The sequence below is a fragment of the Platichthys flesus genome, chromosome 13 (genome assembly GCF_949316205.1).
Source record: "Platichthys flesus chromosome 13, fPlaFle2.1, whole genome shotgun sequence".
Lineage (NCBI taxonomy): Eukaryota > Metazoa > Chordata > Actinopteri > Pleuronectiformes > Pleuronectidae > Platichthys > Platichthys flesus.
In genome coordinates, this window is record NC_084957.1 from 14,699,558 (window position 1) to 14,712,721 (window position 13,164).

The window sequence follows — 13,164 nt, forward strand, 5'->3', positions numbered from 1 at the left end:
ATAAATTCTTTAGTTCTATTAGAGAGATAGTGAGACAAACAAATCATAAGTGACATGAAAACCTGATAAAAATATATGATTCAGCATCCACGATACATATATTCATTATGTATCTTTGATACAAAACATATAATTTATAATCTAATGTGTTAATATAAAAGTATCAGCTGCAGTTTTTCTGCTTTGGCGACCTCTGTAGGCTATTATGGTGATTACAACAATTCTGCAGACATCTCTGCAGCATCAAATAAAGACATCGAGTTATTAAGTTTACGATTTTATCCGAATCAGAATTAAATTTAGAATTTTCGTAATCATTTTAAAATGTTTTTTTTTGTATTTGATGGTTTTTCAATGTGACGTCACAGTTCTGCGACGGAAGTATGTTAGTCGGACGCACGTTGGTGACGTAGCAGCATGAAACTTGACAGCTGAACAACAAATGAGCTAAAATGACGAAAAGAAAAGCGCTTAAGCTTCTTTAATGTAACTGTGTGCTTACATCAAAATGAAGTGAAAGTGTCCTCGTCCCTGTTTCATCTTTGCAGCGACTTTTTTACCGGACTAAAGGCGGATTTGTTTTTACAGACATCATGTCGTTCGTGGTGGACTCCGTCATCATGTTCACCTCACAGGTAAAGTGCACTGGTTTGATAGATGCTGTGTAGCTAGCTGTTTGTTGTCCTTTAGCAGAATGTGGACGTTCATTTGTCATCTCTGAGTTCAACATGTTACAAGCTTCATCCAGCAGAAGAGCCTTTTCTTAACAGTCATGTTGACATGACTCAGTAGTCAAAATATCTTTAATGAATTGTAGGACTGTAATGTTATTGTTATTATATAACGGTATTACATCCTCTAACACACGTTCCTGCTTTGACATGTCAACATGCTTGAGGAGAATAAAGGGTCTAATGTATATCATCAGTCTATCAAAACCATTCTGTTTGTTTATTTTCATTTAAGTCAATGAATTCATGCAATTCAAGTTGATGAATTGTGTCCACATTCTGAACACAGTGTTGTTCAATGACGTGCAAAAGTTTCAGCCACTAAAAGTAAAGTGAGGATGCTTTCAAAAATGATTCCATGATTAGTTGTTAGAAACTTATCAGCATGATGACATTTTAGTAATAAACATTTCTCATTTCATAAATGTGATCCTCCAATTTTAACATTTTCATCTACTTTCACGTATTTCTCATTTAATCCCTGACAGGTGCTGTTCTTTGGATTTGGTTGGTTATTCTTTATGCGGAGACTTTTCAAAGACTATGAGGTACAGTGTCATTCCAAATAATTTCACTCCTAACACCCCACTGTTTGGAAGTGTAAACCACTGTTCTGGGCAAACTCTATCAATAATTTTAATGAAACACGCGCATTAATAGAAATGTAATCCCAATACAGCCTCTGGATGTCGTGTCATTGAGGTGTTGACTCGTCTGTTTCCTGACAGGTGCGACAGTACATCGTCCAAGTGGTTTTCTCCATCACGTTTGCTTTTTCGTGTACCATGTTTGAGCTCATCATCTTCGAGATTCTAGGTGCCTTAAGTACCAGGTTAGTTCATTTTCTGTGTCATTCTGTTGGACTGTGTTATATTGCTGCTGATCATCTCCGATGAAGAATCTTACACTGAAACAATGTTCTAGCTCCAGGTATTTCCACTGGAAGCTGAATCTGTACGTGATCCTTCTGGTTCTCATCTTCGTGGTGCCTTTTTACATCGGATACTTTGTCGTCAGCAACATACGCCTGCGTAAGAACAGTCATTTCAAAATAAATATGTCTGATGATGTTGGAATGATTTTTAACTCGAAACCGTTTGCTCTTTGTCTGTTCAGTGGCGAGACAGAAGCTTCTTTTCGCCTGCATGGTGTGGTTTACCTTCATGTATTTCTTCTGGAAGTTGGGAGACCCATTTCCCATCCTCAGTCCCAAACATGGTAAATGTGCTTCTTCTCCTGTCTGGACAATAGTCTGCCATGCGTAATGTGAGAACAGTGTTTCTGATGGTTTCTTGTTCTCTATCTGTTGTTTAGGCATCCTGTCCATCGAGCAGCTCATCAGTCGAGTTGGTGTGATCGGCGTCACTCTCATGGCTCTGCTGTCTGGGTTTGGTGCTGTAAACTGTCCCTACACGTACATGTCCTATTTCCTCAGGTAAGCCCTCACTTTACAATTAACGGCTGCATCACAAAGCCTGTTTATCCAAGTCTGCTTATGCATCGATAATTGTTATACTCAGTAATGGCTCAACAGCTCAATATGTTTATATAAGCATGAATGTCATTTTAAAAATGAATTTCTTCAAATTACTTAATTTATCATGTTTTTAGTGCTGTTTAAGTGATCATTGCTTTGAGGCTATTGTTAGGTATATTATTGCTTTTTAAATGACAAAATGTCACTGACTTGAAACAAAAATAATTATATATTTATTATGTACTTTAATTTGAGTGGTCCAATGTTACAAAGCCTTTCTGTCCAGATATGTTTGACAGAACACCAAATCACACACAACTTTCATATTACTACCGTTACATATTATCTTGTCTCTGAAAGATGCCTTTGTATTGCACTAGATTTCTAAATGTTAGAGACACAATAGAGGAAAGAGTCCAGTACCCCGGAAATGAGTTTGCTTTGCTATTTTTTGGTTCTCTTGAAATTTGATCCGTGGTTGGACACAAGCTTCTTTTTTTGATGTTGACAGAAATGTAACAGACAGTGACATCCTTGCTCTTGAGCGGCGACTGCTCCAAACTATGGATATGATTGTGAGCAAGAAGAAACGGTAACCAAATCCATATATTTTGTAAAGGAAGTGACTCAAAGAATCGTGCCTCCACATGGTTCTAAGTGCTTTTACTGTTTTGGTGTAGAATTGCTATGACCCGGAGGCAGATGTACCAACGCGGAGAAGACCAGAACAAACAGACTGGATTTTGGGGCATGATCAAGAGTGTTACCTCGACCCAAACAGGCAGCGAAAGTATCCTTTAACTTCACGTTAAACATGATGACTAACTGGTTACAATTCATTTATTGTTACTAGATAACTATGCACAATAAGTCTGAAGTATATGAAGTAGATACAAGCCTTGACCACCTCCCCCCCCAGACCTCTCTCTGATCCAGCAGGAAGTTGATGGTCTGGAAGAGCTGAGTCGGCAACTCTTTCTGGAGACTGTTGACCTGCAAGCTACCAAGGTAACACACACACACGGGCATTTACGATGAGGGGTCTTCTTAATACCAAAACAGCAGGATCTCTTTATTAAGGGAAAAAATGATTACAGAGCTAGAAAGTGACTTATAACTGACCTATGTACTCTGCTGAAGATGTTGAGTAATGATTTTTTTTTAGCTCTTTAAAAACCTTACAGCTTCCTTTAGCTACGTCTAGTTTTGAAGCTGTTAAGCCTCAGGTGCTGATTACAATTGAGTTCTGTCACACCCATAAAACACAAAGCAGCAATCATGTCTCATTCGATGAGTGTTGAATCTGAGAATCCGATAAATTTAAGTCCAACATTTTCTTCACTGTGGTTTGGTCTCTTCCAATATCTAGGTCAAAAGTGGCCAGAGCGTGAATGAGTTGATAAGAATGCATATCTTTCATATCATTGGTTGTTACTCAAATCACTGCCTGATAACACTGTTAACACCCTGGTGTTCTCAGAACCATTCCCCTCAGCCCCCGGCTGCCATTACTGACACATTCACATTTATCTGTGCACACCACACCCCTTTTTATCACCTCATTTGTGTCTGCACGATAAATGATTAGCTAACACCACCTTGTCTTATCATTAGGAGCGAATTGAGTACTCGAGGACATTCCAGGGGAAATACTTCAACTTCCTCGGATATTTCTTTTCCATCTATTGTGTTTGGAAAATCTTCATGGTGAGAACTGGTTTTCAAGCATTTTTTTTTTCTAACACTCGTACATATAATCGCTGACCTTTACCAAAGTAACATAATCACTTTTTGTTTCGTTTTTATATTATCAAGATATAGATAAAATGATTTATTTTTTAATTCTCTATCTTTTCTCTAATAGGCCACAATAAACATTGTGTTTGACCGAGTGGGGAAAACGGATCCAGTGACCAGGGGCATTGAAATTACAGTGAACTACTTGGGTATCCAGTTTGATGTAAGAAACACACACACACACACACACACACACACACACACACACACACACACACACCTGCAGAAACAGAGTAACGTTTCACACAGTGTGACCTCCTGTAAAGATAATCGGCGGTCCATTATCTTCTCTCTGCCTGATTACTCTGCAGTTATCTTGGTTATGATTGCTTCTAAACTCTTTCCACAGAGACAAATTATTTGATTGAATTCTTACAGCTCCCACTAAGAGCATGTTTGAGGCAGGTGGCCATCCACACTGAGTTCGGTTCTAGTGGAGGTTACTCCCAGTTAATGATGGAGTGTTTTCTCTCCACAGACGGCAAAGTGCTTGCTCATTTTTGAAACTGCTCGGTTTCTCTATAGATTAGAAGGTCTTGACCTGTTTATGCTATGATTTCGCTCTTAAAATTGAACTGAACTAAATACCTGTTATTATAGTTCATTCCTCATTTCCCTCTTCCTTTGAACACTAATATTCTTTCTGCCTGTCACAGGTTAAGTTTTGGTCTCAACACATCTCTTTCATCCTGGTGGGAATAATAATCGTTACATCCATACGTGGCTTACTCATCACCCTCACCAAGGTAAAGGCTATCATTTGGTACATGTTTCATTAAATAGATCTTGTGGATAGTATACCTGAGATATATTTTAACACTTCATGTTTCAATTGTTTGTAGTTCTTCTATGCAATATCAAGCAGCAAGTCGTCCAATGTCATCGTGCTCGTCCTGGCTCAGATAATGGTGAGTGTGTTTGTGTCCTTGTTGTCTAATAACTCCGAGCTGACCAACAACTGATAATTCAGAACATTTCCTGTTCTCACTCTAATAGGGGATGTATTTCGTATCATCTGTCCTGCTGATGCGCATGAGCATGCCGCTGGAGTATCGCTCCATTGTGACTGAGGTTCTCGGAGAGCTGCAGTTCAACTTCTATCACCGCTGGTTTGACGTCATCTTCCTGGTCAGCGCCCTCTCCAGCATCCTCTTTCTTTATCTTGCTCACAAACAGGCACCAGAGAAACACATTTCCTTCTGATCGCCTGCACTGCATCTCCTATCTCTTTAATGTGACTCTTGGCCCAAAGGGCGATTTAAATCTGGAATATAGGGATATCCAGACTTTGTTTTGTTTACAAGACATAATTGTCTTGACTGCCTATTCCTGAATCAGGAATGTTGTTGAATCCAGGTGATGGTGAACTACTGGAGCAGCTTTGGATGTGTGAGCTGTTGAATTAAAAAAGTATTTTCAATACAATGATTCTATTAGACATTTTATTCTTACGGCAAGTGTTCTGTGTGCTCTTACATTTTTATTCTTTTGGTCAAAATGTTATTTATCTTTGAGTCGGTCTGAAAACACTGGAGATGTCCTGTTCACAGCACAGCCCTGCTTCACTCACACTGAGGGGTCAATAAAAAAAGACTTCACTCTTGAGCTTAAAAAATAACAGTTATTTAGTTTGGAACAAAAACAGTAGGCATAATAAGCTTAATCCAGAATGTACGTGTTAATTTATTTGTGTTCGGATACATTTTCACTCATTAACATTCATTTGAGAAATATATTTAATTCAGAGATCATTAAATAATAGTAAAGTAGTAAAGTAAAGTAGCTTTATTGTCAATTACTTACATGTTCAGAACATACAAGGAATCGATACAACGTTTCCCACTCTCCCACAGTGAGACATATAAAGTGCACAGGCACAACAGAAGACACAAGACATTTCCTAATACTAAGTAAACATACAGAATTTTTGTTCTGTATGTTTACAGCAGTTCTTTTCATAGAGAGATGTAAGTTATCATCACACAGGTTCATCAACAAGTAGATCTATCAGTTTTCATCTTCTTTGGTCAGTTGATTCGGTTGGAAACCAACATCAAGGTGCATTGTCACATACTCTACAGTTTTCAGGAGCATGTTAGTGTTCTTATCCATTTTCATACAGCTGATGCAGCTTTTCTTTTTTGATTTTAAAGTTGCAGTGCATAGGTGACAGTGAATTTCAGGAAGTCTTTATTGTCTTTGTTCTGCTTTTCTTTGCCTCTTCTGTGATATTAATTGAAAGATTTAAAGGAAAACAAACAATGGATCGACGTTAAATTGACAAAGGCCAAATCAGGGAATGTGTCCTCAAGGTGACGTCTCAGAGCCTCTCGTCGAAACTGTTGTGAGATGCAGTTGACGTCACTGATGAGACCTAAAAGAGAAAAAACAGTTTCAACCTGTGAGAATGTGTATGTAGCACCGGGTATTTAGAAAGATAAAAGTGCATTGGCATGTTGAGCTATGGTTAAGATCTTAGCAAAGATAACCCAAATACATGGATACAAAAAGCAAGACAAGTGGTGTACAGGCATTTCTATTAGGCTATACTGAAGGTGCAATCTGGCGCTATGAGCTTAATGCTATACATAGAATACTGATGTTGTGTAGACCATGGACTGTATTAAAAGATGGACGATATGTCAGCTTGGTTGACTCCCAAACCAAACAACCCAACAGCCATGAACATGATCCCAAAATCGTATCTGTAAACACGAAAAAAAAAAAGGCTCATTCACCCGCTCTCTTGCTGTTCCAGATGGTGTTTCAGGTCTGGCCTCCTCCTTGCTCTCTTGATTATGAACTTGAGCATAGGATGTTTCCTCAAGTAGCAGCCGTGTGATGCTCACTCCTTTAGCCGTGAGCTGGTGATAGACGCTCTTTTTAGCCACCAGCATCTCCAGAGAGCTGCCACTGTCGCGAATAATCTCCACCACCTCCTCATGGGTACTCTGTTCCACATTCACACCGTTCACCTCCACCACAACGTCGTCGTCGTTCAGGCCTGCCCTGTCAGCCGCTCCACCCTTCTCCACCTGAAACAACGTGTTACTTACACCTTACCCCTTTGAGTTTATGGTGTGATGATCAAATATTGGAAGTTCAATCTCACCTCAAGGTACTGTCCATGCAATCCTTGGATGCCTTTAAGGTGGAAGCCATATCCAGCTGAGGTCTTCTCCATCTTACAGAGTTTGGGCTTGTGCTCCTCTTCCCTCACCTGGACTTGTGATGCTTGTTGGACGGTAGCAGGTAAATTGATGGCCTCTGTGTAACTGGGTGGTGAATTGGAACCCTTCATCTCCTCCCAGAAAAGCATAGGAGACACTTTCCCCTGTGAGTGACACAACATGACATAGTATTGATTGTCTGCAGGCTAGTAGATTAGATATACATTAGTATATTATATAGCGGAATCCTTACTCACCTGCCCATAAAGTTGATCCGTGTCTTTGTCCACCACCAGGAGGTAGCAATCTTTGCCACTCTGCCTGATCTTATCCACTACCTGCTGATGCGTGCATCTGTCCATGTCCTCGCCATCCACAGCCACCAGTCTGTCCATGTCCTTCAGACCTGATCGTTCTGCTGGGCTGCCTCTGTCTATGTCCCTGATGAAGTGTCCTGCACAGTATAAATGAGTCAAAACAAAGCCTCCTCTTTTCAGTTTATGGATAAATGTTGATGAAAATCCCAGTTATGGTTAAATTAACATATTGATATTGTCCTTGCCTGTTTGGTTGGGCTCCTCCCTTAGCAAGAAGCCATACCCATCAGGTCCTTTGGTAATTTTGATTATGCGTGGCTTGTGAGGGAGGTACTTGGTCGTGGCTAAACAGGCTTCAATCTTCATCCGCTTGCTCTGATAGTACATGACTGTTTCCTCATCAGCCAATAGGAACATAATGTTGGCCCCTGCCAGTCTCATCTTGTCCACAGCTTGGTCGTGTGTGGAGTCTTCCACGGTCTCTCCGTTGACTTCCAACAGGCGGTCGTTGGCTTTGACCCCGGCTCTGTCAGCCACACTTCCTGGGGTCACCGCCGTCATAAACAAACCAGGCTCACCTGGAGAGGTTACAGACGATATGAAATAAGCTAAATTAATATTGTTCATGGATCAAGTTCTCTTCCTTTATGAAGCACCATTAATAGAGATTCATCTTTTCCAGATAGGATAATCTTTTGGAAACCAGGTTGTGAAAGGGACACTTTGATCCGGCCACATTTTCACACCAGTTTTTAATTTACAGGTGACCTACCGGAGAACACAACTACATCTGTATAAAAAGTTGTGTAAACCCCTTTGTTGCTCTAGAGGGAGCTACCTACTTGGCAATAAATACTTTCTGATTCTAAAACTATGTGTGATGTCAGTGATGTCACTTGAGTCTGTGTCGGTTGGTGGCATTTTGCCTCAATGATAAGTGCCTAGAAGTGTCCGGCTCATTCTGATTGGTCGGGACATTTCTAGGTATTTTTGCTATAATATTAAGTGCCTACAAGTGTCCGGCTCATTCTGATTGGCCGGGACATTTCTAGGCATTTTTGCTATAATATTAATTGCCTACAAGTGTCCAATGTAGTGTACATCCGTAACCACTAGTGTAGGACATGTAATTAGACTCCTCCTCATGTTACTTGAAGATCACATAAGCTATTTGCACAACCCAAATCTCATAACTTTGAATTAACTTTTGGCAGCTGAGTTGCATTATGGGTAATGTGTGCTGGGGTTTTGACACAATAAGAAATAAATAAGATGATATCTCTGTTTCGGCAACATTACTTTTGTTTTTTCTATAAATATACCTCCACACCAATTATTGTTGCGTTTCATTACTCTCTTATAAGGTGTCATTGAAATAAATCACATCAATATTAATATGTGTTTACATGGATCCACCATTTTTGCAGTTGAAAGTAACTCTGTCTTAAAAACTACATTTACACACTCTGTAAAACCAAATGTTTTTAGCAAATTTGAAGTCAATGTTTACACTCAGATTCGGTTTCATTATCTATAGGGGGTAAAACATTTGTGTCAGGATTTGTGTCTCTCAGGCTCTGTTGGTTTTATCTGCAGTTTTCCTAAATTGAGATTTCAAACGCTGCCTTGTGACCTCACTTTTGTCTGAGCGAAGAGAAAACCCGTATTCGGAGCTGGACTTGAGCAAGTAGCAGAGTTTTGGATTTGGAACTTGTTTGGCGACACCATTTGCGACCGACGTGTTCTGAGGCTTGGACAAGTTTACTCCCTCTGCTTTTGCCTGCTTGAAGGAGGCTTCATTCAGGATGTGGAACGTGCAAGAGGCTCCACTGTTTCTCACCAGGTCCGCCACCTGCACCGCGGAAAGAAAGCAGCGTCTGAGGAAAGATGCTTGTGACAGGATTTATTCCACTTGCCCAGGAGTGGTTATTGATTTGGTTAATGCACTGCAGTATTTTCACATCCTCTACTCACCACTGAATGGGACAGTTCATCAGTAAATGTTCCATTGACCCGGATAATGCGGTCTCCATCTTTCATGCCTGCCAGTTCAGCCGGTCCTCCCATATCCAGACAGCGAACCAGGTGACCCTCTTCGCCATGCTCCAGCCTCAGATAGAAGCCAAATGTCTGACCCGGCCTCTTGGTAAGAGATATCACCTTCGGTTTGTACTCTGCCATGTCCTGACGAGGAGGAAAAACCAAGCACACACACACATACATGCACAAACACACACACACAAATACACACACGTTATATCTTCTAATGTCTGTCATAACATTTTATAAAGTTGCTTTAGTTTTAACATTAATCTCCAAATGTTGCCTCATTAGTTTGAATCAATTTAGAGATAAAATCTGAAAATTGTCTAACATGTAGATGTCTTGATGCTTTGTGGCTGTGATTTAAAGAAGACACAACTGCTATATGCTTCTCAATTTCCACATTTTAAACCTTCAGTAGAGAAGCAGCTGCCACCATTGGATTTACTCATAACCTTTGATATCTGTCCTCTGTCTCCCCCCATTTCCTGTCAGCACCGTGATCCTTTAAACATATTCATAGAATAGACCTGGACTTAAAGAAGCCATAGAAGGGCCAATAGCTTCGGTTAATCTCCCCTGTCAGCACTGCAGTGGCAGTTAATGGTTAGGCAGGCACAGCTGACTGTGGTGGTGACTCTCTTTAAAAGACGGCTTGGACTTTGAATTCAACAGTAAGGAATGTCTCTCTAATCCTCCCCTTTAAGCTGTTATTTCCATATCAGAGGGTCGTAAAGGATGTGTGTGTGTGTGTGTGTGTGTGTGTGTGCGTGTGTGTGTGAGTGTGAGTGTGTGTGTGTCTGTGTGTGTGTGTGTGCAGGTGGGCAGGTGTTTGCGTTTGAGTCTATTGATTGACAGAATAAACGCATGTTATGTCAGTGGCATACAGTTCTTCCAGTTCCTCTGTTTATGATAATGGGTTAATATGTCATTTCAAGAGCGAGGAAAAAAACTGTTGACAAAAGAAAACAATAATAATCCTAATCCACTGCATTACTTGTAAATATCATTTGTAAAATTAGTTAAACATTCAGTAATTTAACTCAGCAGTGTAAACAAATACATCACAATGGAACAAAATGCCTTGAATCTTACAAAACCTTGAATCTTAAATCATTTAAATACTTCTAATCTTCTCCTTTAATCAGTTACAATAAAGAAAATAACTTTTTGCCAAGTGCGTTTTGCATCAAGAAATGTCAATGTCTGTATCGGGTTGTGCCAACATTTTGAACACAGTTGAATAAAATATGTTTTTCACGTAAAAGTACCCACATTTTGTTCCTAATCCAGCCATATTCGTAGCCGTAGAAGCTTTCCGATATAAAGTTAAGTGTGTCACAAATCGCAAGATTGCACTTCAGACACTTGATATAACATCAATGCACCACAAATGAATGTTCACATAAAGTTTAAACATTGGCTTATTGAGAATTTACATTAACAAGAACAATTGCAAAGAATTCATATAGCATACATATAATATGAAATCAGAGAGTTCATATTTTCATAGCAGGTAAAGTGCTCACCAGCTCGTCTCTGCTCGGGGACCCAGTCAGGAGGAGTTCACCTGTTACTGCTTGGTTGTTATCTTCTGTAGCTTCAACCGAGCCTCCTCCCTCCTCCGCCCTCCCACTTGGCCTCCCTGCAGGGACTTTGACAGGCCAAAGGTAAGACTAAAGGATGAGTTATTTAACTGAGCTTTTTGTAAGTAAATGTCTCATGTCGCTGTGCAATCTGCCCCCAGTACGACAGATGGAAGCGTGAAGCAGCGGAGGTCAAATGTGGATGACGCAGGTGGTGATCGGCGCCGTCAGGGGGTTGCACAGTACAGACATAACAATCACTACATCACAGGTGATGCATCATGTGCATATTTACTCATTTACATACACGTGCACTTTCCTCTGCAATAAAATGTTTCACCTAAAGCACGGAAAGGAAAAGTTGTAAAGACACAAACTTAAGTTGACAATCCAACTTAAGAATCTCCCCACACCCACACATTACAGCTCTTCAAAAAACATTCACGATATATGTTATAATGTATTTATATACATTTTTTACATAAAACAATTGGAGGGTTTTATTTTAGGAGGGTTAGGGCATGAGCCAAGATAGAACCCATTACATTTTAGTTGATACAATGTTTTCCATGATTTTCATTAATTCCAAAGAAAATAATTCATGGACCTTGATGAAAAAAATCGAAACATAAATTGCTCATATTAATGATAAAAGCAATTTGGTGCAGATACAAATAAAATTCTGGATACAGTGAATTTAAATGTGTTTTCATGAGGGGACTGTTGGGCCTTAATTGGCAGGGTGTCATTCTAATTTTGCTGAAGTTAAAATCAGTTTTTTCTCCATCGATACAACAATATATTTCACATTAGGATTGTAATATCTTTAAGGTTTTCCTCACCCCAGTCATGCATCTCTTTTAAGATTTACGTTTTTGACAGCAGTGGCTCAGGAGGAGGAGCAGCTCGTCCTCGTATTGGAACGTCCAGTCCAAGTGTCCTTTAGTGTCCACATGTCAAAGTATCCTGATGGATCAATGAGTGTGTGTGCGTGTGTGAATGGGCAAGTGGTCGTTTAGAGCTGAAACATGTAATATAAATGAAGACCATTTAACCGTTTTCCATGTTGATATGAATCAGAAGTGAGCTTAACAATCACTTTATTACTCTGTTCTTGAGTGGACGAAAAAAAAAGCAACTTTCTCCAGGTTCACCAAAGATCAGGGAGAGCTCGGGTGCAGCCCAGTCCTCCAGTTTTATGGTTACTGTGCTCTGGGAGAGTCCTTTGGTAATAAAATACATATTATTACACCGCTGTCCTCGGCGTGGGACAAAGGTGAGAGGCACTCAACCAAAGCCGAGAGAAACAAATCTGCTGAAGTTAATTCATCACTGTGCTGAGGTGCTTCAGGGTGAGGCTCATTTTCTCTGTTTAATCAATGGGATCCGACTTCTATGAAGAAGAGCCTAGTCTCATCCCTTCACACAGTCTCCAGGGACACTATAAGTCTCTGTAATTCCATGTGTACACACAGAGATGATGACATTTCCCTCAGTCATCAGCAATTCAAAACCAAATTAACTTATGTAGAGGAAATCAAAGCAAGGTCAAAATATGTCTGCTGTTCAAATCTGAATCCACCGGGTGAGAGTTAGGGGCTTTGCCAAACATGCCGCCGCTATCTATTGTCGTCACGAGTGTCATACAGTGGCCCCGTTGTGTTTTGCTATTTGCCGTTGTGATTCCTAATGTCTTGCTGTTGTTTGCCCTTCAGCATAGTGTCATCACTAGAAATGATCCCCTAATGCACCTTGGGGTGTGAAACATATTCAATTAGATATTACATTTTATTTGCCTAGAAAGCCCTAATGCAAGATGTATATTTGTTTTTTTGTGTGCACATATAGCTTGTACAAAACCCATTTATACCTTGCATCACTTAATACCCTTACCTCCCATCATCTTGGCACACAGACACACATCCCTCTGCAGACACAGACCTTCTGTTTTCACATCGCACACCCAGCTGGTTGAATTTATAGCATGTTCCTCAGTTTGTTTGTGTCCCTTTTGTTTTTGTCTCTTATTTTGGTCTTTTCTCT

The 13,164-nt window shown here is 40.0% G+C and overlaps 2 protein-coding genes across 2 annotated transcripts; one reads left to right on the forward strand and one right to left on the reverse strand.

Annotated features, from left to right (window-relative positions):
• Window positions 1–397: 397 nt before the first annotated feature.
• On the forward strand, window positions 398–5,430 carry si:ch73-390b10.2 (Golgi pH regulator). The gene is made up of 14 exons (XM_062402848.1): window positions 398–635; window positions 1,220–1,279; window positions 1,460–1,563; window positions 1,656–1,762; window positions 1,848–1,949; window positions 2,046–2,166; window positions 2,720–2,800; window positions 2,889–2,998; window positions 3,128–3,216; window positions 3,823–3,915; window positions 4,073–4,168; window positions 4,662–4,751; window positions 4,848–4,913; window positions 5,002–5,430. Exons 1-14 carry the CDS (start codon window positions 594–596, stop codon window positions 5,206–5,208), a joined length of 1,368 nt encoding a protein of 455 aa, XP_062258832.1. The 5' UTR covers window positions 398–593; the 3' UTR covers window positions 5,209–5,430.
• A 345-nt stretch (window positions 5,431–5,775) lies between these two features.
• On the reverse strand, window positions 5,776–11,188 carry pdzk1 (PDZ domain containing 1). Its single transcript, XM_062402847.1, has 8 exons — window positions 11,065–11,188; window positions 9,467–9,676; window positions 9,126–9,344; window positions 7,738–8,065; window positions 7,433–7,629; window positions 7,118–7,339; window positions 6,744–7,040; window positions 5,776–6,379 (listed from the first exon to the last, which is right to left on the reverse strand). Exons 2-8 carry the CDS (start codon window positions 9,671–9,673, stop codon window positions 6,326–6,328), a joined length of 1,524 nt encoding a protein of 507 aa, XP_062258831.1. The 5' UTR covers window positions 9,674–9,676; window positions 11,065–11,188; the 3' UTR covers window positions 5,776–6,325.
• Window positions 11,189–13,164: the final 1,976 nt, after the last annotated feature.